The sequence below is a fragment of the Lagopus muta genome, chromosome Z (assembly GCF_023343835.1).
Source record: "Lagopus muta isolate bLagMut1 chromosome Z, bLagMut1 primary, whole genome shotgun sequence".
NCBI lineage: Eukaryota > Metazoa > Chordata > Aves > Galliformes > Phasianidae > Lagopus > Lagopus muta.
In genome coordinates this window covers 61,841,676-61,869,542 of record NC_064472.1, presented here as the reverse complement: position 1 = coordinate 61,869,542, position 27,867 = coordinate 61,841,676, and the positions used below count along the sequence as shown (strand labels likewise).

Sequence of the window (27,867 nt, the reverse complement as noted above, 5' to 3'; positions counted from 1 at the left end):
TAGACTCTTGCCTACTGATCTTGTTTATTTTGTACAAATTTAAATTCAGAAGATATAATTTGTAATTTTGAGCTAAGCGTGTTTGATCATATTCTGCCTGTATTTGCTCTTGATTTCTTAAAGAATAAGATGCATCTATTTTATTCTTTGGGATGTAAACTGATATGGGGTGGGAGATGTTTTAATAAGACAATGATTAAGAGTTTTCCGTTGTTCCTAGAGGACTATACATACAGCAATTAGCAATCCACCTGATGATGAAAGTGAAAAGAATTTAATTGCCTTGGCAAATGTTATTAACAAGCCTAGTCGGACCAGTGCTGTTAAGTGAGAATGCATTTTCTTCTAGATTTCCTTGTGACTGTTACTGTGTTTCTCTCTAGAGACTGGAATGTGTGTTTTCTTTTTCAATAAAATGAATGTAACGCTTTGCTATCTGAATTTTGGCTTGGAGAAGATATTTCTTTCACAGTGGATTCTTCCACTTTTAAATGCCAGGGATTTAAAATGGAATGTGTAGGAAGTGCTGAAGTGCCTATCTGTCATTTACGTTGAATATATTTACAGTACATCTTCAAAAGGTGAGTTGTTTCTTTCCAATCTTTATATGACAACCAATTATACTAGACACTTCCATAATCATAGGTGTCAGGACCCTCTCAGGTGGATGGCTAAAATAACAGTTTTACCTTTTTAAAAACCTTTAGAATTTGACAGGGAAAAATCCCTTTGCAGGATTGAACAACAGTGAAATGTGACTTGGCTCTTTGAGCTGACAATGTCATTTTTTGGTAACAATCTTTTTACAGATATAACATTTCTATGCATAGATATGCAGTTATGCACATATTTAATCCAATTATGTAGGATATCTTCCACTATTAAATGAGCATTCATTTCACAGAATCAGACTCACAGAATGGTTTAGCTTGGAACAGACATTACAGATAATCTAGGTCTAACTGCCTGATGTGGACAGAGTTGCCACCCACTAGATCAAGTTACAACAGAGCCCCATCCAACATGGCCCTGGATATCTCCAGGGGAGGGGCATCACAGCTTCTCTGGGTCTCTGGGCAGCTGTGCCGGGGCCTTGCCACCCTCTGAATAAAAAATTTCTTCCTAACATCTAACCTAAACCTCCTACTCTCCTGGTAGTTTTAAGCCATTCCCCTTGTTCCATCATGACCAAACTGTGTAAAAAACCCATCAGGCTTCTCCTACTTATAAGCTCTCTTCAAGTGCTTGAAGTCCACACTGAGGTCTCCTTGGAGCCTCCCAGCTCCCTCAACCTTTCTTCGCAGGAAAAGCTCGCCAGCACTCTGGATCTGCTCCAACAGCTCTTCATCATTCCTGTGCTGGGGCCCCTGGCTTGGACACCATAAGGGGGCCTTATTGTGAAAGTGGGAATACTTACTACCCTGAATACAGATGCAAAATCCACCAGATTTAGGCATACACGTCAGGTGTATCAGCCCCATCTGATATTTTTAGTAGTAGATCTTTCAGTTCAATCAGACATTTTGCCAGCATTCTTCATGTTTCTCTAAAGCAGTGCACATGCACTCAGGTCTTTGTGGTATAAAAATGTTACACAGTATAAAGGAAATATACAGTGAATAATACCCTAAATAACAAGTTAACTGCTTCTAGGTAAATCAGTCATTAAATCCACACTTTCTTTACACCCCCCATTAAACATTTGCTAGGGAAGTTCTGAAACTTTTTGTGTTTTGTATTCTCATGATAGTGTAATAAAAATAATCTTTCCATCGGGTATTCAAAACCCTGGAGTGAATAATTTCCATTAAAAAAAAAAAAAATTAGAAATGGATAGGTAATGAGGTAAATTAAATGTGTGCTTTACAGAAAATTACAGAAAATAGTGAATACTTACAAAATATGTACCGAGACATGATAAACTGTTATTTTACATTATTATTAACAAATAAACTGTTATTTATATACTTCCTTCTCTTGAGTTAAAGGAAGAAATAATTCCAATAAAGAAAAGAACTGTAAAGTTTTATGCCCCATATTTAACAACATTAAATTAGGTGCACTGCACGGATAGGTATCATATTATTGCCCTGTGAATGTCATTGTTTTATATTGCTCTTTTTTATTCACCTTCACTTTTATCTGTGGGACCCTATGCATAGGAACCCTATAAAACAAGCAGCATACAATAGGCTACCACCTCCTTGCACTGGAATTACCACAGTTATAGTCTTCTCTACGTGCAACTGAAATTTCAGTTTTCTCCTTGTTTTACCTTATCCTTCTTCTGTTTTTCATCCTGGTATATGACCCAGTGTTCCCCATCATTACTGTAGGCAAGCTTGTAGGATCCCACAAACTGGACGTGACCAAAATCCTTAGCTCCTTGAGTAATTATGCCGGTGACTTTTGTAGGGACAAGTAGATCAACCTAAACAAAACACAACACAGGAGAACAAATGTAATTAGAACAGTGTCTGTATGCAGTCTGACTTCACACCACACAAAATCAAAAGCTGCTGATACACTGGCACAGTTTGCAACAACTTCTGCATGTTCCAGTTCCATATAATGGTCAATTACCACTGGGTAATTGGTCAATTCACCTCTTTCCTTTACACTAATCATCACTTTTATCCCCTTATGGTATACCAGGACTGATCTCACACCATTTTTTATTGTGCTGCCCACCTTCCCAACAAAACAGCAGTCCTCGCAAACCATCTGCAGCCCAAAAAGCACTCCCACATGCTCCTAATAATCTGAATAGAGTATGTCACAGGTTGATTCTCCATCTCCATTCCATTTCCTCTGCAGTGACAGACACTGTGCTTTATTAAGTCTTTTAGAACATTTTCTATCACACTTTTCCTGCTGAACTGTTCCACTCACTTTAAGACCTTTATGTCTTTTTTTCTACCTCTAAAACTCTAGCTTTTTCATTCACTAACCTTTTGGAGCTATTCATTTTATAATCTTAGCTAAAGATTTAAAAAATGCAAGGCAGGACTCTTAATGCCTAATAAAATCTTTCAAGTGGCTTTCACATGGGTCAGCACATCTGTGATCAGCTTTGTGGAACCAGAGTTCAACACTGAATGTAACAGATCTGGGCCAAATGGCTTGGCTTAAAGTGATCAAAGAACAGAACACAATAACAGAAATAAATTGACCTAATAACACATTTTTAGAGGAAGAATGGAGCAACTGCAGTCCCTATTCGAACTGACATTTTCTGGAAATGTGAAGGCATTTGATTCTGTGTCCTCCAGTAATGCATTAAACCGGAAATAAAAACAAGAACAACACCACCACCACAAGAAAAGTAGATTTATTTCAGACAATAAATAGCTGTGAAGCAGTCGGCATTTTTGATATTGTCTGCTAAATCAAACAAGACTAATAGTAAAAATATCCTGGTAAAAAATCAGAGAAGTGCTCAACTGTATAAGAATATGTTTTTGCAACAACAACAAAAAATTGAAGAAGAATATGAGGGAATAAAGAATATCTGACTGATAAAATGCTGAAGACTCAGTATTGCAATTTTTTGAAGCTGAGCTCATCTGAAAAGGCCAGATTTGGAATGAAAATGTAGGGCAAGGGAGAAGAACATCTGTGAAAACATAAGAAATTAGTAATGGGAAAAGGAGAAAAAATAAATGAGCATCAGAAGTCATCAAACCTGAGTCAATGCTTTTACAGGCTGGGGACTACAGTTTGCATCCCATAAAGATGAAAATGCAGAAATATGTAAAGACATGTTTTTAAGAAATGAAGAGGAAAAATGCCTCTTAGGAGCAACCAAACAAGGAAGACTGAATACATCTGCCCCAATATCTGATGACAAGTAGCAAATAATGAGTAACAAATCATTTCCAGAAGAGGAGTAAAATAAAACTTTTAGTACTGAGATACCATAACAGCACATGGAAAATGGCATTGCCACAGATGATCTTAGAATTTTGATTCTATCAGAAGAAAAGGATTTATTCTCATCCAACAGAAGCAATATGGCTCAGAGGAGCACCTTGGAACCTACGGGAAGTAGCCCTGCAGGGAGAAACCCTTTTGGTTTTCTCTTTGTTCAGTGGAGAGAGGAAGGACTGAACCAAGAGCAGCTCTCATAGTCTGCTTGAAACAACTTATTTCTTCCGTAGCAAGTGCAGGAGACTGACTTCCACAACCCAAGCGGACTGCTGGGAATCAGGCACTGCTAGTTAGATTTTTAAAATGAATTAATAAACTCAGAGTATCCAGATCTTAATTCCCAATATTTTTTTCAGAGCTCAGATGGTTGGATCCGCTTTTCAGAAAGGCTGACCTGGTAAAGAATCATTAATTGATCCACACTTCTGGGCAGCATTTGAACTAAACTTTTCAGAGTCAACTTTAAATTCTGTTTATAAATATTTTTTACATTAACATTTTCCAAGCATAACCTCTTCTATGTGGTTTCTTATACTAAAAGCTAATCTCTCTCCTGCTTACTTGGAAAGATATTTCCTTAAAAACACTTGGCTATTTTTAAAATGTCAAAATTAATCTAAAAGGATTTCAGTAATATTTAAAATGGCCATGATGTTCAGAGTATTTTTCATTGAAATTCAGAACAGCAAGAAAACGTCCTATTAAGATTCAGGGAATTTCAAAGATAAAATCACAATACATCCTTATTATCACCCAGATCCAGGGTTAATAAAAATGTGCTGGCAACAAATGTTTTGCACTTATGGGACATACCCAGTGGCCTTGCAGTCTTGTTCAGAAAAATGATGTGGGAATCTGGAAGGTAATTTGGCACATGTTCAGCCTTTTTATGAAAGACGTACATAGCATACATACACATGTTTCGGTGTGTGTGTGCTTGTGCATGTTAATTATATGAAAAAAAAAGAGAAAGAAAGAAGTAAGGTTTAATAGACAGGGTCTGTTCTAAGTCTAGGTTTTGACAATACAAACAATATAAATTGCTGGAGGTGGAGAGAAAGAAAAGGATGTACTATTCTTTTTTCTTACTTTAGTATCATATTTAATTTTTTCTTCATAAGCCAGTATGAAGCTTTCATGAAGAGTGGTTTTAACTTACTATCTAAAAACCTGCTTTTATTCTATTGCTTTATTACCTTTTGCAAAGAGTTAAAACAGTCTTGCTTTTCATCCTTCCAACTGAAAATAATTAGGAATGAAAAGGTGAGAAGAGCTTACTTCAATTTCTAAGCAAAACATCCACATTTAAATACCTTAACAGAAAGTCGTACCTTCCCATCAGGATGCAGAATACATTTATTCAGTTAGTGCAGATTGCAAGTAACAGGCAATCAAACAAATTGCCAGGGAGAGAAGTTGAATTAACACACAGCCACTATATGCTCTTCAAAGCTGAATGTGATTAACCAGATTAGAATGTGACTTTGACTTTTTTAGTGCAGCAGAATTTAGAGTGAGGTAGAGGCAATTAGACTGCAACTGATAGGCTCATTAGCTTGTTACACGAAGAACCATGGTTTACAGTCTAATGTACATTTCTACAAGCAGCAGATCAAAAAGCAGTTTAACACCTTGTGTCTGAGAGAACTCTCTTGGGCTGTAGCAGTCCCCTTTGTAAATATGTTTCCCACCTTGCTTCTGACACTGAAGATGACTCAATGTGATTCGAAGAATTGAAGAAAAGTGTAAAGATAAATCCACCTGAATATGAAACATTGTAGTGAACCGCTGCATGAATTTGTAGCATAAACTGCAAGGCACTGTACAATTCAACATAGAGTGACTAGTACCTACGCTATAAGTAGGGAGAAAACAGTCACATAATTGCTCTGTGAACTAAAAAAAACCTAGACTTTCCTCATCTGTCTGTGCAGATGTGTGCAATTCTCATACAACTCGCTTTTCAACTGAACTCCTTGAGAACTGCAACTAGAGATGCAGATACCCTCAATCTGCAGAAACGTTCAACTACTGCAATTTTCTGAGTACTCCTTCCTCTCTCTTCTCTTCTGAACATCCCCCTTTCTTCTATATACTTGGCAGAAACACATGAATATACAAGTGTTTGCTGGAAGAGCATATCCATGATAAATCATGGAAACTGATGACAGAACTCAGGAAAGGAAGCAGACAGCTCTTACGAAATATATGGAAGATGATCAAGGAATCTCTCCTAGAATAAAAACACACACTGCAGCTCTGGCTTACAAGAAGGCAAGCTTCAAGAAGACACAAACTGCAGAAGCATTCAGCATTTGAGAGGTGAATGGAAGAGATGGATCTATGTAGCAGTACACAGCAACCTGCTCAAGGTGGCCCTACCTGAGCAGGTTTGGACAAGATGACCTCTGACATCAACTGTTCTGTGATGTTGTGACCTAGTAAACCCATCCAGATGGATCAAAGTATTGGAGTCTGGGAAATCAATAGGCAATAAGTAGGGTATGTTTATACTGACAAGCAGCAGAGTGCAATGGTGAAGAAAAGTAATTGATTAGAGACCAAGATGCCTACACAGTTTGTGCTACAGGGGTTTTACTTCCAGTTAGCCTGGACCAAATTTTGAAGCATGTCTTTTGGCTTAATTTCATTTGAAACAATCCATTTCATGCTCTGTGAAGATACTCCATCCTATGAACTAAAGCATGAAAAGTGGAGACAGTCTTAAAAAAGCCCAACACATTCCTTATCTGCTCTGCAATACTAGGGGAGAAGAAATAATGCACAGAATCCAGGGGGCAGCATGTCCTATAAGTGATGAGGATAATGGTGAGGTGGCTCAGCTGTCCTTCAACAGTACATGTTATCATTTCAGTACACACAATCTCAGCTTCAATTTGGAGATTCAGAATAGAAAGAGGAAACTGAAAATTAATGGAGTGCTGGGAGTTAAGGTAATGCTTAGTTAATGATGCATGTTTTTTAAAACTATATTTTAAAAGTTCATTTTAGTCTGCTACTTTTTAAGAGACAACATTCCTGTTCCCAGTTTAGCTAGTCCTGTGCCCACTTATTTGGCAATTTTTAGTAGTGTCAGTTTTCCTCCAGGTTTTCTTTAATTTACCTCTGGGGGCTGTTTTCCTATCAGTTGATGCCAGATAAAACAGATGAAATTCTGAGTATTCCTAGTCATCAAACAAGAGTCTCCTGGAGTAGAAGTATCAGGGATTGAAAAAAAAGAAGAAATCTGCGTCCAACACAAGTGAGAAGGTGGCTGTAGCACCTACCCTTACAAGACTTCCACATGACATCTACTTCATTGAAGTGGAGATCTATCACATACACTTGCCCTGTGTCAAGGCCTCAGATACTCTGGACTGCTCAAGGTAATATTAGGCATTCGTGATTAGTTCCTGAATATTACCAAGATAGTTTAATGCCCTCGGTTCGTTCTGTGCAAATTTTTCACTGTCTGATCAAGACCTCTATTTTCATATTTTTTTACAGGGGAAACTGGCACAGTTGCTATGTGCATCCAAGCCTGTGAAAAGGAATGACAGGCTTGCAGTGACTACAGTATGAAGTCAGTATTGCCTCTCTCCTTATCGTATAGCATTGTAATTGGGCACCCAGTATTCTCCTCCATGCCAAATCTCTGGAGATAAAAGGAAAACTGATGATGGTACAGAACCTGCTGCAAATGTGCAGCATCTATATGCTATTAACAACATTTCTTGATTGTAAACTATGAAGCTTGAGAGGGAGTGTTGATCTGCCAGAGGGGAGAAAGACACTACAGAGGGATCTGGATAGACTCCCCAGGGAGAAGGTTGAGTCACCATCCCTGAATGTGATTAAAATCCATTTGGATGTGGTGCTCAGGGACATGATTTAGCGGTGAGTTATTAGAGTTAGGGTAATAGGGTTTGGTTGTGGTTAGACTTGATGATCTTTAAAGTCTTTTCCAACCTGAGCTATTCTGTGATTCTCAGACAATAATTTTATAGGAAGAGCGATTTCAGAGCATTTTGTTCAACAGATATCTAAAAAGGACTTTTATACTTACAAAATAAAATAAAAAACATTCACATTTAACTAAGGTTGTTTTCAGATGAAATAAGATTAAAAGAATGCTATTCTTTTTCTTCCAAAAAACTAGTTTGTTTTGCTTGTTTATTTCTCAATTTAAGCTTACAATTCACCATTATTTGAAAGTCACGTTGCTATATTTTTAACAGCTGTAGACATGTAAGCTAAGATAATAAATACAACCATTCATTTCTTATTTACTCTTATTTGTGTCTTCTTAAAAAGTGCATTTTCTCGGTATTGTTTTATGACTGCAGCAACTACATGTAAGAAACTAAGGGAGAATAGTATGCAGCTCTCCTCAGTACGATTTAAAAGCTAAGAACTGCAGAACGAGGCCCATTGTTTGAAATCTTCAAGGACTGTCAGGAACATGTTTCAGGCCATTACTCTGAAATTTGCACGTATGAAACACACATACCATACCACACATACAAGCTCAAGGTAACTTCCATTTCAACATCAACAGCTCCTTAAGTAGTGGTTACTTCCTAAAGAGTACAGATTGTGTGAATCCTATATTTACCTACTTAGTAATCATTATAATGAGAGTATTGTGGGGAAAAGGGGAAAAAGCAACATCTGAATTACTATATAATTTTTCAGCATTTAAAGAAAACTTTCAGATAGATAATCTTAATAGGATCCATTGCATAGCTCACTGAAGAGCAGCATCTATTTCTTACAGAGAAACCTACTAGAACTAGACTTAACTAAACCATCACTAATCTCATTTTATTGATATCACAAACCTGAAATGTAAAAATATAAAATAAAGTTTTAGCCTTAGGGTCTGGATTTTCAAAGGCACCTTTGGGAACTTAATGCAGTTGAGGTTCTGAGATCATACAGGCACAGCAGTAAATCCTGCCTGCAGTACACACAAGATAATGCTGTTTTCATACAGATCCCACAAACTGGAATGATTTCTGTGGGTGTCAGTAACTCTCACAATTTATCAGAGAGTATTCACATCCTAATGGGAAAGGTGATGCTCAGTCTACCCAGGTCTGAACGTATTCTGAAGAGAATTTCACATTTGAAAATTATAACATTAATTATAATTAAATCTGTAACTTCCTAACATTCAGTACTTCCCATCTGTGGAATACAGTAGAATTTCAACGCATCAATACTGTACAATGGTGATTTTTACTCAAAATGTGAATAGAGTTTGTAACAGAGATTACATGGATTATTGCATTGGTCACCAATGGTCACCATTCATAAAACAACAGTGGCCTTCTATCTCCTGTGGAATATTCAAAGCTTACCAGTCCTTGTGATAATGCTAAGAGAGTTAAATTAATGGTGATTAGGCAGGCACAGACATCTGGCAGAGCTTGAAGAAGCTTTTGAGGTACACTGCAGGACACTTGAAGAGTTGATTAAAAGAACCTGTAATACCATTCTGTGTTAGATCAATCAATTGGAGCTCTTGTGGGAAAGACAAGGACAAAACAGTACTTCAGACATTCAAAAGAAAAAAAGAGAAAAAAAAAAGAGGATGAACATGATCATCAGTAGTTCCTGATGAACTAATGAACACTAATGCAAGCTCTGACTGTGGACTGATCCCAGCACCTAGGTATGGCTTGAAATAGATATGGAAATAGGTAGAAATTTTCATTTGCGTTCAGTTTTTCTCACAATGGCACACGCCTTTAAAAGCACAAGAGCACATAAAACTGGATGAAAATAAGGACTGTCTTTCAGGAGAACATTTCTGCAAGATGTATAGAGCAGTAACTTCATTATGTTAATGATAATGATGCTAATAACTTTTGACTATAACTGAAGGTGAAAAAAAAACACCCAAAAACAACAAAGTAAAAACAAAATAAGAAAAACATCAACCATTGCTAATTCTGTTTTTCTTTCCCCCTATCTTTGAACAAGGAAATGATCATCCTGAGGAGATGCTCGGCAGACATGCTCTATACTCTTTGGATAGTCGGAAGTGCAAGGAAGATCTACTATCCTTCTTTATTTTACTGAAAGATATCTAAAATTGACAAGAAAATTCATCTGTAAGAATTCATACATGACTATCCTGTAGGTTCTGTCCCCTTTGTGTGTTCCCTTGTTTTCTTCTAAAAACCACTGCAGTAAAACACTGGCAAACACAGGCAGGAGGAAACTTGTGGAAATGTGGTCTGTTTAACTAGAAGCCTCAAAATCACTCCTGATAACCTGAAATATAAAGGATGAGGAAGCTAACACTTTATAGCAGCTCTCTGAAACAGCATAAACTTTTCAGCTGCAATCAGTAGAAATCTAGTTATTTCAGATTTCATTTGTCTTAAGGATTTTGGAGCATTACAGTTTTTAAACTGAAATAAAAAGCTGGTGATGCAATGACTGAGAAAACAAAATCCTTCCCTGGAAATGAACTACTGTGACTTCTGCTCAGTTTTCTGTAAGGGTGATGATGCAGTATCTTTTATTGCAATACTGATAAGTACCTTCAAAAAAACCTGAGGTCATAAATGGGCTCACCTATGCATGAGCAGATCATTTTATTTTTAAAATGAAAAATAATGGTGCTAAAATGGAAGTTCATTATTCACTTGGTCATTTTTTTCTCACTGATTAATAACATTGCAAGTATTTTCTACAGTACATAATAATGTCCCAGTAATCTACAGATATCCAGGCTATCGATCAACAAATAAATGAAAGATAAGCTAGCACAGAAGATACTGCAAAGTGACGAATCATTAATATAACTACTGAACTGTGGAAGTACTAACAAAAATATGCCTGTAAGCAAAGTTGAATCTGCCTAGAAGATAAGCAGATTTCAGGTTGAAGTAACTCCTTGTATTTAAAAGATCTGTGCATTACTTTCAGAGAAAATGCAGCCAAGACAGCATCATTCAGCCATTCGTTCTAAGAATGACTTTGCCCATCTGTCAGCCAAGATTGTTATGCATAACCTGTTTCATAAAGCTATGCAGTTGTAGCTATAAACTAAAAATGTCAAAACTGTACTACCAGGCTTCAAAAACAATGAGGTTCCTTTTCCTTTCTTCCCCCCCCATGCCCCAAAGTGATAAGACAGGCTTTTGTTTCCAGTGACACATTGTTAATAACCTGGAGAAATAAATGAAATTGATGCACTGACATTTAGGTATATTCTTAAGTAATGTTTTATTTTAGTTATTAAAGTATTTTTTCAGGATTTATGGAATAAATCAAGATTTTTCTTCCTTGTAAACTAAATGCCTTGGCAATTCTAAGGCAATAAGCTCATGATGCACTGGTTTGAATACAATTAAAAAGTATATTAACCTTCATTCTCCAGGACATAAGAAAGATTATCTGTTATAAGTCAAAACGATATCCTGGAGTCACTATTAGAGCTTCACATACAGGCCTCTGGTCAAAATAAGACTAAGCTATTGGCAGGATGTATCCAACCCTGGGACTCAGTTCTGTCTTTGATCTGACACAGACATATATTCTTGGCTTTCAAAACACCTTGTAATGCTTATCAGCTCTCTGCACCTATTGCGGAGCATGTGGAAAGCAGAAGGCATGACTGATTCAAGGGATTAACACTTCGCTAAAACTGTTGACCAAGTCTAGGGTTATGTGGAGAAATATTTCTCTGTGCCCCCAAAGTTTAAAAAATAAGCAAATCATTTTTTACTGAGATAAATGGGAGAGGAAAAAAGTGAAAACATACAGAAAAACCAAAACAACACAAGCTGAGAGATGCAAGATGAGAAGGTGTGCTTTAGGTGATCAGTATCTTGGCTACTAGGCCCACATGTCAAGGTTTCAGTTTCTCATCTAAGTAAGGAAAAGTAGGCTTAGTAAGAATGGAATTTCACATTCCAGACAGAAGTTACAATCAAATAGCTTACACATGTTGCCATTCTAGAACTCAGAAACCTTTTCTGGTGAGAGCTGCACAAAAAAAAACCAACAAAAAAACAACAAAAGAACAAAAAAACCCACCTAACTCACTGGGTGAAATCGCACAAATTTTCAATAAGAAATTTGTGTTAAATACACTTCCAAACAGTTCAGATCCAGATTTTTATATCATGGCCTATGTGAGAATGTAAGACAACATAATGCAGAAGGCTTTCTCAATAATTTATCTATCCCGGTTTTCCATGTAACATTGCAAAAGGCCTTTAAATTTTTTTTTTTACAAGGGTAAGAAACCTGAAATCTACCTGTCAGAGGTATGGAACAATTTCTGAACTGCCCACACACAATGCTGGATTATACAACTCCAGAGAAAAAGGTTTCTGCATGTTCAGCCCTCCACTGTCACTCCTCAAATGGCCACCTACGTCAGGCAACTAGAACCTATGCCACTTGGAGTTCAACCAGTCTGCAGTGGACCTTCTGACAGGTCATGCAAATTCTCTAAGCCTGATTTGTCTTTTGCAATTTTCTCTTTCATTCACCTCCAAATGATTTTTCAGTACGCTCTGCAGCATTTCCACTGAAGAAAACAAGCAAACCACATGTACATATTTTATAACCTAACTCTACAGTAGGTTCCTACATCTCTCTAAACTGCTCAGAAATAAATAGAATGAACTCAGTAACTGGGAATGGTTGTTAGTTTTAATATCTTAGTTGATGCCCCTGGAAAGTCATTTTGTATATTTAATTTCACTGCCATCATTTCCCCTATAGATAACTACATGTACATTCCAACGTCACTGTTTTCTATGCTTAACACACAAAAGATTTTGATGTCAACAAGTGCTATGTCTTGTTCACACTGATCAAGTTAGTAAAAACATTTTTCAGCATATAAAGGGAAGTGCCAAAATGCCCTAGCCCAATTTTAGCTAATCAAAACGAACATTTTTTAGAAATAAAAGTGCTGTCTTTTTCTGAATCAAAGATAGTAAAATAGAAATATGTAACTATAGCTAGAAAAGCAAATGTATTCTTGAAGACATAACTGTTTTATACAATAAAAAAAAGTTTGAGCTCACAGGAAATCTTTGGGATTCTGGCAATTTCTAAGGCAAAATATTTGCAATATTTTGCCTTTGTACATGCAGCCAGGCAACCCCTACCGACATCTGTTACTGATAACAAACTGCCTCGTGTGTACCATAGAGAGTAAGGTCTGGTCTACCAAAAAACAGCAGAAAGATGGCAGATAATCAATTATAAATGAAGCTAAGATCTGATAGTTGGAAACAAACACACACAGAAGTTTGTGAAATCACAGCACCAAGAAATATAAGAAGAGAACATTTTCATCTCTGAGCAATGCGTTTTCCTTGCAGATCCATCAGGTTTTGTTTCTGTTTTCCCTTTTGCTTCCAGTGTTCTCTTCCCAAAGATTACTCTTTTAAATGAGTAAATTTAAATGAGTAAATTTTAAATTCCACAGCCCCTGCTCTGTCAGGTGGGCACAAGTCTAATTTATTAGAGCCCACTATTTACTGTCAAAGAATCCACACAAAAAGACAATTCTTCTTCAATCAACTTCAGGCATGTAGAGGATGTTGTGACACATTCATTTTCATACTTGGATGGTTAAAAAATAATTTTAGCAGCATAAATCAGAGAAAAAAAACTTGTGTATCTACCAACTGTATCTACCAATAAGAAGTCTAGATAAAAACATGTCTTAATACAAATTAACGTCTAGAAAGCAAGACATTATAGTGGCTGGAAGGCAGAAATAAAAATTACCACTGGAGCACATTCTCTGCTGAGCACTGTTTTCAAACAAGAATTAAAAAAAAAAAAATTACCCTTATTCAGTTTACAGACTTTTTCCATTGACTGAAATTAGATGTTTCTCACTCATTCATTCCAGTTCCATAGAGTGGACTACCTCCTAACTATTTGCTCTGTAGGCAGCAGAAAATATATCTCAATTACTGTAGAACAAATCAGCAGTAATTCATATACTGACTTGTAACACATTATCATGCTTAAATCAGATGACTCAGCGAAAGAACATTTTCAAATCTGCTATGGCATCTGAAAATGGAAATACTCTTTCTTTTCTCCTTTCAAAAACTACATTTTAAAGAAATGTATATTAGTTTTTGTTGTTGTTGTTGGTGGTGGTGATTTGTTTGTTTTACAGGAGTCTAAGATATTTTTCTATTCTGATAGATTCCCAACAAGTCTCCTCAAAAGGATCTTGCAAAGGTGAGGATAAAAAGAGACTCCTAAGATTATGCCCAGAATTGATGTAACTGTCCCATTTTTGCACAAATACCATCTATTACACTGACCAGAGTTAATGTGCTTGTGGAACTCAGTAGCAAGTTCTGCCCTGCCCTGAGCTGCATTTCATTTTGGATTAAGGACCATCCTAACATCAGTCCCAAACTACACATGACTTGGATGTGTACAAATGGGATTCCCTTCATCCAGTGAAAACCCTAACTCTGGACATCGCATAAAGCTATTGGCACTAGAAATCCTGAATTCATAGGCAATTACCAGCGCAGTGAATCTGAACTACTTGTATCACAGACCAGAAATCCCACCCAAATATACAGATCATCCTACAAAACTTTAGTTTTAAGTTTGATATTTCAATCTTTTTGAACTGCAAAGCTATGTGGCAGATGAAGCTTATTTTAACTTTAGAAGTACTGTACCAAAATAGGAATTGAAGTAAGCTTAAAGATTACCCTGATCTAAAAGTACTTTGTGATTTCCTGTAGCTTGTGCTATGTCTTGAGCAAGAGCAACAGCTAAGATTGAATAAAAGAAAAAAAGTACCTAATACAGAAAGTTAATTTTCTTAATACAAAGTGTGGTGCTTTGTGTACAGTAGTGTTTTTGTTGGTACTAGCAGGGGTAAAAGAAAGAATTCCTAAGTTATGAATAACAAAAATATAATCATATTAATTCTGATTATTTCCAGAATTACCACTGCAGCCAAATTGTATGAACCCAAATATCATCTGCTATATTCAGTATTTTACTGCTAAGGATGAGATGATGGTCTTATAATGACAGCACGTCAGCTTTAATTTGAAAGAAATATATGGCGCCTATATTTTGCAAACTGGAAGGCCAACAGTGTTCTGGGCTGCATTGGAAGAGGAGTGGCAGCAGGGAGAGGAAGAGGACTGATCCTTCTACTCTGCCTTTGTCAGGCTCGATCTGGAATACTGCATCCAGGCCCGGGGCCCCCAGCACAGGAAAGATGTGGAGCTGTTGGATAGGGTCCAAAGATGGGCCACAAAGGTGATCAGAGGTCTGGAGCACCTCTCCTAGGAAGAAAGGTCGAGGGAGCAGGGATTGTTCAGCCTGGAGAAAGAAGGCTCCAGGGAGAAGTCACTGCAGACTTCCAGTACTCGAGGGGAGCTTATCAATAGCAAAGAGACCAAAGTTTTACACAGCTTGATAGTGACAGAACAAGGAGGAATGGCTTTAAACTGAAAGAGGAGAGGTTTAGGTTAGAATTCAGAGGGAATTTAATCACAGAGAGTGCGGTGAGGCCCTGGCACAGATGCCCAGAGAAGCTGTGGGTGCCCCATCCCTGGAGGCACTCAAGGCCAGGCTGAGAAGCCTCATCTGCTGGGTGGCAGTCCTGTCTGTGGCAGAGGTTGGAAATGAATGGCCTCTGAGGTCCCTTCAAACACAAGTCATTTTGTGATGCTGTAACAATTATGGTGGCACATAAGAGCACAAAGATCAAAGGCTAACACAGAGCTGAGCACACAGACTGCTAAAGTTACCTCATCTTCTGTATTTCATTGCTTCTGTGTTTGATTGCACGTCCAATTGCAAGTGAGATACTTACAGAAAAGTAGTCTTAAGCTAGTCCAAACAGTGCAGATTTGAAATGGGCGACTGCCATTTAGAAAACAATTAAACTAACAATACAAAAAACTAAAAAAACACACAATCCCTTCCATTCTCTTCAGACTTCGTGCAACTCATGAAAGCCCTACTGACTGTGATGGTAATGAAATTATCTGTGTGCAGAAGTCTGTCTGCATTCTGATTGCTCAGAAGCTAGCAAGAGCCTTGTCACTGGCACAGTTTTGAAACAGCTTTTCTTTTTTCAATACCTAAAGGGAGCCTACAAAGACGGAGGGAATCAACTCTTTAAAAGGATTGATAACTGCAGGACAAGGGGAAATGGTTTTAAGTTGAGGGAGGGAGGGATTAGGTTGGATGTCAGGGTTGTCTTCTTTACAGAGAGAGTGGTGAGGTGCTGGAACAGCTGCCCACAGAGGCTGTGGATGCCCCGTCCCTGGAGGTGTTCAAGGCCAGGCTGGATGGGGCCCTGGGCAGCCTGGTCTGGTATGGAATGTGGAGGTTGGTGGCCCTGCATGTGGCAGGGGGGTTGGAGATTCATGATCCTTGATGTCCCTTCCAACCCTGCCCATTCTGTGATTCTGTGATTCTGTGATTTTAGGTGTTGTGAGATAGCACTGGCTCTTGACAAGAAGTGGGAGGAGTAGCCTGTAGAGACTGCAGCTGCTGGCTGCAGCACAGCAGAGTATGGCAAAACATCACAAACAGGGGTGGTAACAAGGTATTCAGTTGACTGCTGATGCTACACAAGTGACTCTCGCAGGGCTTACTGGAAATTGCAGAAGTAATTCTGAAGAAGTTCTAAAAGACAACCTCAGCTTTTAATAATGCAGATCTTTTAATTCATTTGCGTACAATTCTCTTTCATACGCTTAAAGTGAAATGGTTCTTCATTATATAGATATGCACACGTATATGTATACTTACATACAAATATATGTTCAATTCTTTTTTTAGGGGTTTTCAAATTGAGAAGATGCTATTTGAGTAATATGAGCACATTCAAAAACACACTCTTTATTTCAAATCTCTAACAAAAATCTGAGTTGTGAAGTATTTCCTCACCCTTTCCATAGCTTTGTTTGTCGCTGCATCAGTGATATAAATACACACTATGATATACTCAACTTGAAGGAAGAGCAAATTTTAAAAAGAAAAACACTGCCAATAGCAAGAAGGAATGTAACTTTCCTAAAGTACAGAAAATCAGGCTGAGAGACGTGTCAGTGATGTAGTGATAAAATGGCTATACATTTATCTAAGACTGTGTGGCTAATACAGCTGGGCACTTATATCGGGGCACTCACACCCTCAACCTGAGGAGGTTTCATGTATATTATAGTGCCAGTGCCAGTGACTCTGGATGATAATAAATTCCTTGTGTTCTTAACCAAAGCAATATGAAATATTCAAACCACATATTAGCATTATTTCATTTAGTCTACATTTCATATTTCCTCCTGCAAGCTCCAGATACTATAGCCATACAATATCCTAAAACAATGCAGTCACACTCAGAAGGTTTGAAATAGCTGCTTGTACTTGGTTCTGAAAAATTACACAGGAATAAATACTTTGCACAGGCATAGGCCCTTTTCATCTCAGAGTGTTTGCCAGCACTGGGATAAATAACTCAGCCTCAGAGTTTCGCTGGGGAAAACACTTTCTGAGGAACATTTGTGATGACAGCTCCTGCTCCTGAACACCCACAGTGACAGCACATGCAGTGAGCAGATGGTTGACACCTTACCTGACAAGTTCAAACTATCCTATGAGTTCATGGTTTAATTTTATTAGAAATGAACCATCATCCATCAGGGAAGCTCTATTTTCCCCAGTCATTAATTCCTTTCTAAGTTTCCTCACAGATTTTTGGAATATTGTAGGAATATCCTCCTCATTTCAATACACTAGTTTACATTTATATTCATTATTATCCCACCTACTCTGACTACTTCAAAAATGAACGAAAACAATTTAGGCCAAAGAAAGACAAAAAGCCAATATTTTGTAGGCACTGAAAATGCAGTTCACCTGCTGACAAAGTGCATTTACACCTAACTCACTTACACCAGGTGCGCCTTAGAATTTACCACCATGACAACAAGAAATGCACTGCATGTGACATGGATTGTTTCTCATTTGCTTATGGTGCCCTTAGTTTCTCCGGCTGTATGAGAGAAGCTGTTAGGTTTATTTCTGTACAGCAGATGAAAGGCAGAGAAATATGGAACTAACCTCTTTGAAAAGAAAGTGCTGAACTAAAAGAAATGAGATAGGGCTACTATTTTTATGTGCTACTTAGTACAGAGCTCTGCAATATAATTTTTATCTGCACAAACTCCTGGAATAAACTAAATTTTCCAAACAACATAAAAACATTAAGAAAGAATACAACATACAGTTTTTTCTTCTTAAATGTTGATAATTTTTTGCCATTTCAGTTGTTGTAAGTGTACCTTCAAAGTTCACAGTTTTATACCCAGTCCAATCCTAGCTGGCAGCTATTCTCAGATAATCCTGAAACTGCATCCAGTAAGGTTTTCCTGCTATGCAACTGATTGTAGATAGAGGTAATGTAAGGGCTCATGATCCTTATGAACACTAAAAGCCACAGAAAGCCCCTGCGTCTGCCAGATTGAGCCTAGAGATGTTTTGCAGCTGGTGTGCTAATGGTTGTCCATAAACAGTAGCAGGAATGACAGTGGATTGTCTCCTATACACAAGCTAACAGGGAGTAAGGAGACATGAACCTTCTTCGTTTTGCAGGTTGTGATCTTAAATGAGAACAGTTTTCCTGCACTCCAAAGGGAAATAAGTTGCATTTTACTCTCAGTTCCCAAAAATACACGCCTTGCATGTCTCTTGTTCCACTGCTACCACCTGACACAAAGCCAGGAGCTGTTGTAGCAGCTAAAACACCAGTGACAGGCACAAAACAAAGTTTCAGCACGCACAGCTGCTCAATTAGAAACATTCTTTTCCAACTGTCTATTTCTTTTATAATTTGTCTCCAGAACAATAAAAGGTAGCAATGAAAAAATCTAGTCCTCCTTGTGCACACTGCAATCTACTTAATTACATTAAAAATGAAACGGTTGTCTTTTTTGTTTGTTTGTTTGTTTGTTTTCCCATGGAAGAGTAAAACCAGCAGCAGTTTAATTCCTTAAAGGATGCATTTAAAATCTGGTATTTGCCTTTTTTAAAAACAAAACAAAACAAAAAACTTTCTTCTTAAAATGTGTTACTCATACCAAGATCACTGCCGTAAACCTTCCAGCAGAAATCTGGATTTTGTAACATCCACTTTCACTGAAGCACTAGTGAAAACATAACCAAAGAGATTAAATGCCTGTAAGTGCATTTGATGGTTAAAGAAACAAACTGGGGTGCTGTGAAAGATAAACCTGTTACCATGTAATGTTTCCCTGATATTAATCCAGTTGTCTCTGAAACTTCCCTGAGTTACTGATGTTGAACTAGCGAATATTCAGACTCCTGGCTTCATAATTGTGCTTCTCTTTTGATGTATAAGCTTTAAATTCATATCAGTGTGGAATATTTACAGCTTATGCAGCACGGCTGATTTACAAACCTGACATCTGGCTGCTTTGTGATTGTATAAATGCAGAAGTGCTGAAACCTTGCAGATTGTTTGGCTAGCCACAGTGATAAATTAGCAACAAACTGTTAAGTGATAAACTGCTCCACTACCATGGATGTTTTCAGCACTGCTTCCAAATCAGTGTGTCCTGCACTTGCACCTGCTGCCATAAGACAGCGCCTCTCATTTTAAAGAAGAAATGTCTGCTCTCTTCTTTCATTAGGTGGGTATCCATGATCTTCATGAATCATCATGGTCGCACTTGGAAAGTGCTAAGGAAGAGGAGCACCAGTGCCAGAGAAAAAGCAGATCCATTTTCTGGAAAGGAGATGTCCAGCAGCAAGGTGGGGGGCTATGGAAAGGGCTACAGCACCCATGTGGGATTCTACCTTAATTTGTCTTGGAAGTGATGTACTTGATCATAAAATCGATACGTACCTCAGGATACCCTGATCCCCTTCCTAAATCAGGAAGTTTTGTTGTAGTAAGGTAGAAATGAAAGGGTGTGGATTACAGCTATTAAGCAAAACCTCTTCATGAATTTAAAAAGAAATACACCTTCAATTAACATTTTTTTCTCCCTCAGATTGCTACTCTGAAAGCTTGGCCAATGCATGTCTGCAGTGTATCATTCAACATAATGCAAAGCATCACATCAGTGAATCTGAACATCACATCAGGCTTATATTTTCTCCAAAATCACAGAGTCACCACTTCGTCCCCTGAGATGCACATAATTGAGGAGGGCATGTCAGGTCTTGCAACAGTTCCTAGAGGAAGCCAGCAGCAGCCTTGGAGCTTCAGGCCCTGCTCATCAAATTCAGCAATTCTCCTGCAGTTGTGAGCTGAATGGAGAAAGATGTCAGCCTGCAAAGCTGGTGGAAAGTGGGTAATTTGAGCCTTCACTGAGAGCTCTGAAGTCATCAACGGATCATTCTGCTGGAATCTGAATTTCTTTTGAGCAGCTTCTTCAGATTCAGGTGCTCTCAGATAGACAGAGCCAGATAAAATATCCTTCATAACTCTTAGGGACCATTTATGAATACTGCTTAGAATATGGTGAGACCTCTGAGCAGATACATGCAAACAAAAAATAAAACTGAGACACTACTAGACAGTTCTCACGATGTGGGACAGACAATGCCACTGTATTAACTGTCAAATGTGTAAAAAACTGCATAAAAATAAAATGCATTGATAATGCTATAGTCTGTTGTCAAATAACTAATAATAATTTAAAAAAAAGCTGTATTTGGTGAAGTTTGCAAAGAAGCACATTTGCATAAATGTATTAATCTATGCAGCTGTACAAAAACGTACACAAAAGGAACACGATGAAAATATTAAGCCCTAAAATGAGGGATCAAACATGAATTTGCAGCATCCATGCAAGATTCATTGATCCACTGTACAAATAAACCTCTCCATCACAAGAAAAATTCACAAAACAAAGTGAAAAAAACCATGCCCTTAATGCAACACTTTCCTTGTCCTTCCTTGTTCATGACACATACTTTCTTCTGCCTCATCATGCTCCACCACTTCAGGGGATGACAGGAATGGACAGTATATAGGCATCTGCCTGTTTGCTGGATGGACAAGCTCTTTATTCGCCCAGCAATTACCTGCTGCCTCTTCTGCTCCCTATCAGATTCCCCTGTATCTAGTTCAGCAGCTCATTTTGTTACAGTACGATGTTAGGCATTCAGTGTTCCCTGGTAATATCTTAGCCTAAATCACCCATTTGTGTTGCTCTGAGCTCCAGCTAATACAAAACACTTTCACCTTGATCAGAGTCAAAGCAGAGTGAAGCACATCTCAGCCTCTTGTCTGAGCAAGGGATTCCTATGAGTTCTCACAAAGACTGAAGCTCATTTTGGGAAGTTACTTATCAGTACATTTTAATGCAAATTCACTCAGCAGCTTTCCCTACAACATTTGTAAATCAACACCAAATTCTACGCGAGCCATTGCTGTGTTCTGACAATGATATTTTACAAGCACTATTAAATGAACAACATTTAATAACAGTATAGCTGGAACTAAAAAAGCCATTCAGTCTTGATTAATCAGATTCTAAATCTCTATTTCTACCCTTCCTTCTCACCAAGCATTTATAGTGGACATAGCTAATTATGTTCTATGCCTTTGTAACTTACTCATCAGTGTAGCACAAACATGTTTGGATGATGCAGTAAATTAAACTTCTGTACACAGCTTGAATCACCAAGCTTGTCTATTATTCTTCAGCTACATATTTAACCAGGCTGAAAAATACTGTCATTCACACAAATTAAAGCTACTATGAATTTCTTTAAAATTTCATTGACCACTGGTAATACTTCAGAATTTGTCCATGGAAAACAGTCATTTGTTTACACAATAGTTCTTTTATTCCTTTGTGAGGTGTAAACTTAATCGTGCAATTTTACCTAATAACAGAAACAATGTTGTGAAGATAACACTCTCACACATAATTTTAAGAGTTTAGAGATGTTGATAGGAAAATAACATAAAATATGCTGTCTGCCTGGCTACTCAATTGTTTACATAGGTAATTCATTCTTTGGTGAAGCTCCTTCAGCTATATAATGAAAGATACAGTACAGTGCTTGACATGGAATAAATAAAAACTTAAACAAAAATGTGGACCTTGGGTGCTTATTGCCCTTTTCTAACACAGTCCCTGTCCATCTGAGGACTTCTTTACAGAACAGTATCAAAGATGGAACCAGCAGACATGCTAAGCTATCTCTGAATACTTTGCATTATCTGTCTAAACTGGTAATGGCCCTGATTGCCAATGCCCAAGATCTTCTCAATTTCCTGAGCTGATATTGTGCCTTGGTAATATCAGGAAAGAAAATGTTGGCAAAATTATGGAGGCATCTGCTCACAGTAAGGAACTTTACTGGTATGAAGTCCTTACATGATTGTAAAACACAGAAAGTCCCACTGTAAAGACAATTGCAGGATATGATTCTGTAGAAATAAAGCTGATAGTTATATAACATCAGAATAACATCCATGTGGCTGATAAGTCAGTCTTTTGTCACTACTTCTAAGTCAGCCAGGTCGTGCAAGCTCAGTGGAGAAAATCAGTTTGGCTGACAGAACACAGATGCACATGCCCCACATTTGTTATGAAGAACTGAAGATTTACTTCTAGCTATGTGGAAAAGGAGTTTTTGAAAGCAGTTCTCTAAACAAACAATTACACAGAAATCTCAGTGAAGTACCACTATCCTGTCCCAACCTTTTTGTTCAGTTTCTTTTTCTTTGGCTTGTGCCCTCTTACCATTATGGCACCTTCATGCATGTAGTAGATGTCTCTGCAGAAGATCAACATAAAAGCACAATCTAGACACGTGCAAGTCAAGGGCCCTATATTCTGCCTCCAAAAGTGGTCAAAAATCAGAGAGAAAAGGGAAAGTAAACATGATTCAACCTCACACACCAACATTCTCCATCAATCTACATTTAAGTGAATTTCTTGAGTCTAATGTGTTTTGTCTATTTGGTAATTTCTACCATGTACCATTTCTTTCTCTAAGAACAGGAAGAGGTCTTGTCTGGTTCTCCACTGAATTCAAATCAACACCTCATAGTTATGAAAACACTGGTTAGAGTTTCTCAGGACTATTTTGCACTGTGTAAACCAAACAGTGAATACATTTTTTTTGTTAACCTGACCTCTACTGTTGATGTACTCTACTTCTCATAATAGGAACTCTTATTTTATTTTATTTTATTTTATTTTATTTTATTTTATTTTATTTTATTTTATTTTATTTTTTTCCAGAATGTTTCATTTTTGCATTCATTTTTTCTCCTGTTTCAAATTTACCTCAGAAAAGGAACTAAACAAATTTATAACCAAGTAATTAAGACAGACAGTGCAGTTAAACGCAAGGTGGGACAATTTTTTTTTTATCTTTCCTTACAGTCATCTTAACCATTTACCTTTCATTCAATCTTTACACTGAACTTAGACTCAGTTGTGAAGTTCAGACCCATACAGTTCTCTAATCCATATACAGCAGGCAGTATTTCATATTCTATTAATGGACAGTTCAAGGAATAAATGGAGTGCAGAATGCATAAAATTCCTACATGCTCAGTTCATGCCGATTCTGTGTGGCAAGTAGCATAGACTCAAGTAAGATCAATGCTCACTTATAATGCAGATATATTTCCTATCACACAAACTTTGTCCGCTTTCTCCAGTCTTTACATTACTTCACTAAGGATGGATTAGTAGAGGAGGTGCTGGAAGGCTTTCATACTATGGCAAAAACAGTGGTACCTGCTAGTCATTGTAAATGGTAAGATTTTATATCTACTGCAATTTTGAATGCTAGTACTTTTAGCTACTTACATCTTCCCCCTTCTTGGACAGTTATGATTTAGATACTAAGCTCCTTCATAGTATATACATTTTTTTGTCTTCTTTTAAGAGAATAGAATGACAATGTTTTTTCCAGAACAACTGCTACTAACCATTACTGCCTAGAATTCTGAGAGATAAATATTCACAGTTCTATTCTGCCAGGAAGCAAAGATCATGTGCTATCACAAGAGGTCAAAATTACTAAGTAAGTTAGATCTAAGCTGACCTAAACATCATGGCTGTGGTATCACTAAGACTTGAAAAAAAAACACAGGAAAAAATGTTACATGGTAAAATAACCTTACTTTCTGATCACATCTGGACAATCGTATAAATAGACATCCTCTTCAATTCAATTGAGTTGGTGGTAAGCTTACTTATGTATTTGATCTTAATAAAATGACATAGTATATGGGATGTTTTCTTCATTTCTAGAAATGTACCGACTGCTATTCTCAAATGTTGTCATTTCTGACTTTTTTTAGTTATGTCTTGAGATTTGACTAAATGTCAAAGACAATGCAAAACAAAACAAACAAACAACAGCAAAAGAATAACAGCATAACCCCAAAACAAACCAATAAAAGTCTCAAATATTTTAAGCAATTAAAGTTCAAATTATTTACAAGATGGTATGGATACTAATCCTGCACTTAAAAAGAGCAATTGTTTAGTAACATAGAGGCATATGACCAGTGCCCTCAACACACAGCATGGGTTATTTCCAGGGTTCCATGGGTTATGTCCACGGGTACTGTGGAAAACCACATGAAAATAAATACCAGCATTTGTTCAGACTTTGCTACATTTTGGATCAAGATTCTGATATTTTATTTTGAAACATCACAACACTGATTCTTATCCTGCCTCCCACACATGCATATATACCAGTTTGCTTCTTCTGCCTCTGGTAGACATTGTTTATCCTGGATACAAGCTGCTCTGTAAAAAAATGTTGTATGTTATTGTTTCTCAGCTGTAAAAATTCTACCAATCCTACAGTCTTCTGTGGGCAATGTGCTCCTAAAGTTGATGTGATAAACAAATAAATATAACATAATAATAGAACTGTCTGTTTCTACTTCTATCCCTGCCATGGGATGGCTAAAATTAAATGGGGTTCAGTGAAAAGATCTGCATTTTATAAGACTTGCCTTTGTTAGAATCCAGGCATTGGTTTGTCTTTTTAAGCATTTCTATTTAATCTGAGAAATAATGGGGTGATAGAATGTAAAGTGACAGATGATCAAATTGTCCAGAAAGCTCCTTATATATATTCTCTATCCAGTTTTTAAGACTATTGCCTAAATGACTGAGGTGTTGGGCTCAAATGAGATTTACGGATCTCCATAAAACTGAGGAACAAATTAAATTTGAATAATTAATTTTAATGTTTCCTTTTTTTCTATTTTTTTTGTGCATTAAAGTTTAACTTCCTTGTATCTTTTAAAGCAAGAAGTAACATCTAATTCCCAGAATTCAGTTCTCATTTCAGTCAAAATAAAATGGAAACACGAGAGGACTGCAATGTAAATTGATTAGCCCCGATTTTCACCTTCCTTGTGAGCTACCATAATGGATGACAGACCTTTTTAAATCACGGAGTTAGACACTGTGCTACATTTTATACAACATGACAACATTTATTTCCATGTGCTCATTTTTTTTTCCTGGAATCTTGTTACTCCATTTGAAGTTTGACTTTTCAGAGAGTTAAAAATACACACTTCGCTTCCTTTGCTACCTACCCTTTCTTGCCTTAATAGTAGGTGTCATTATTGTTTCACTAAAGTTAAAAAAAAAAACAAACACAACAACACAAAAACAAATATTATCTTATGACAGTTTTGCAGAAGAGTAGAATGTTACCTGAATATTAAAACAATATAGTGGAAAAAGAAAAAAGATTGTGCCTTCCCCCATGCACATAGTTGGATATACAGTAATTCTGACATGCAAAATACTCAAAAGACCCTGTCTTCATTCTCCTGTGTTTCATGACATATATTTTAAATACAGAACTAATTTGGAGCATAAAAAACATTAACTTGCATCCTGTTATAGGGTCAGATTGCTCTAGTGTCACAAAATTACGTACACTATGAAGAGGAATAAAGGAAATAAATGGAACCACATTAAAACTCTCCAATAATCCCTAAAGAACTTTTAAATTCTCATAAAACAAGAATTTAATTTTTAATATCAAATTACTTTCTAGGACTACAAATTATTGCTGTAAACCTCAGAAAACAAGCCTTCTAAGATCCTCTCAAATAAAAATAATTCTTCTGATGTATTTCAGAACACAAAGCTAATCCAATTCTGGTCTGGCAGTTTATATCAGCGTGCATTTGGAGGAAGTGAAAAGAATAAACAATTTGGTGGCAGCTGATGTGAAAAATGGTCAACCACTAATAACTAACTGGCAGCTGCTTTAAGGCTGCTCTGAGGCTTATTTGGAATGAAACAGTTCTGCCTGCGGAGTTAGATCTGCGGGCAGGAAATAGGCAAGCTTGTCCAACGAGCAAAATGAATGCATCATTCGTTCACTTGTCACCAGACACCTCTTTACTGCTGCTGAAGCTAACACTCCTATTAGCTTGTTTGGATTTGGCACACATTCTCCTGACGTGCCATCCATCAGGGCCATATTACTGCAGTGTTCATGTTCTGTCACTGTAGCTCACCACACTCATGGTACACATGCCAACATTTAACACATATTTATACACAGAAAAATAATCATGCTAATTCCTGAGGTCTAAATGAAGCACCTATGCTATGTGAGAGACAGTGAAAACAACAAGGCTTCCTTCTGCAGTGGACTTGCATGTATACCTCATCTGTGAAGCCTCTATGCTCTGAAGCCCATTTTGACTGTAGAAAAGTGAAGACATCCATGCTTTGCCAATTCGTTGTGTCAGTGAATTTCATAATTTCAACACTGTAACGTTGATAAGCCAGTGACTCAAAAAAACAACTTCGAAAAACCTCCTACTTTCACTCTTTGGCTCCATGCCATGACCCCACCTGAATCTGTTTGGCACCTCTGGAAAAAAGCGAGTCTTAACTACTGCTGCAACACGCTACAGAGGTTTTCAAAAGGTCAGGATGCTCCACGTTATGTATGAATGGTATTTTATGTGTGGTAAGCAGCACAGTGTTCAAATTCAATACACCTGCCAAATAACAAGTAAGACAAATATCACAAATTACAGTCAATCAAAATAAATTCAGAAACAGGAATATGCAGTGAGGGCCTGTTTCTCTATTTATAAATACCCTGTAAAGCCTTTGTAACATTTCTGTTGCCGAAGGGGATCATGAACCATCTGTGGTTAAGACCTTTAAAAAATATTCTCATAGTTTTCTTAATACTTCGTAGCCGAAAACAGTATTTGTGAGTTCTAATTCTCAGTACCTCATAAAAAAGAGACCTACTAAGATGAGTCTAAATATTTTTACTTTTGTCATTGGAAAAAACAAATCCGTGCTTTTTACAGAGATATTTTCCTTTGGTGAGCTATATATAGAATTAACTTCTACTTGTGAAAATATTTTTCTGCTTAATTATACAACAAAGAAAGGCTGGTTTGAAATAGGATTAATATATCTTGTGGTTAATTAAACATGAAGCTTTTAAGAAGATCACTCTAACAACAAAAGCAATTAACACTTGGTTATGTATAGGATGTAATTAGGCAGGCTGTTCTTGTAATCCGCAGGACTAACTTTTAAAGCATGTATTCCCATTAGCTTACTTATTTTAGGGAAAACTGTCAAACAAGGTCGAAAGCACTACCAAATCAGCTAGTGCTCTGTCCAAATATCAAAGATAAATTATAGATTAGAAACCATGGCCCAATTCCAAGAAAATTTGTCTTAGTTTCTATCTTTAGAAATGCTGCATAGCTCTCAAGTTTGGTAAGTAGTTATACACCCAGACATAGGCTCAAAATAGGTGAGGAATTCCTCTGAGAGCTTATTCTGGCACTTTACATTAAAAGATTCAAGGTGCTCTTGAACAGGACTAAGATAATTGAAGGAATGTTTAGCTGCAGTATTTTTGTGT

The 27,867-nt window shown here is 37.1% G+C and overlaps 1 protein-coding gene across 2 annotated transcripts in view; it reads right to left on the bottom strand.

Moving 5' to 3' along the window:
- The window catches only part of EDIL3 (EGF like repeats and discoidin domains 3), a 269,363-nt gene that overhangs the window by 16,349 nt on the left and 225,147 nt on the right, over window positions 1-27,867 (bottom strand). For both annotated transcript variants that reach the window (XM_048932253.1, XM_048932252.1), the window contains one exon: window positions 2,276-2,431. In XM_048932253.1, the coding sequence (XP_048788210.1) occupies window positions 2,276-2,431 (156 nt within the window). The remainder of the gene's footprint in view (window positions 1-2,275; window positions 2,432-27,867) is intronic.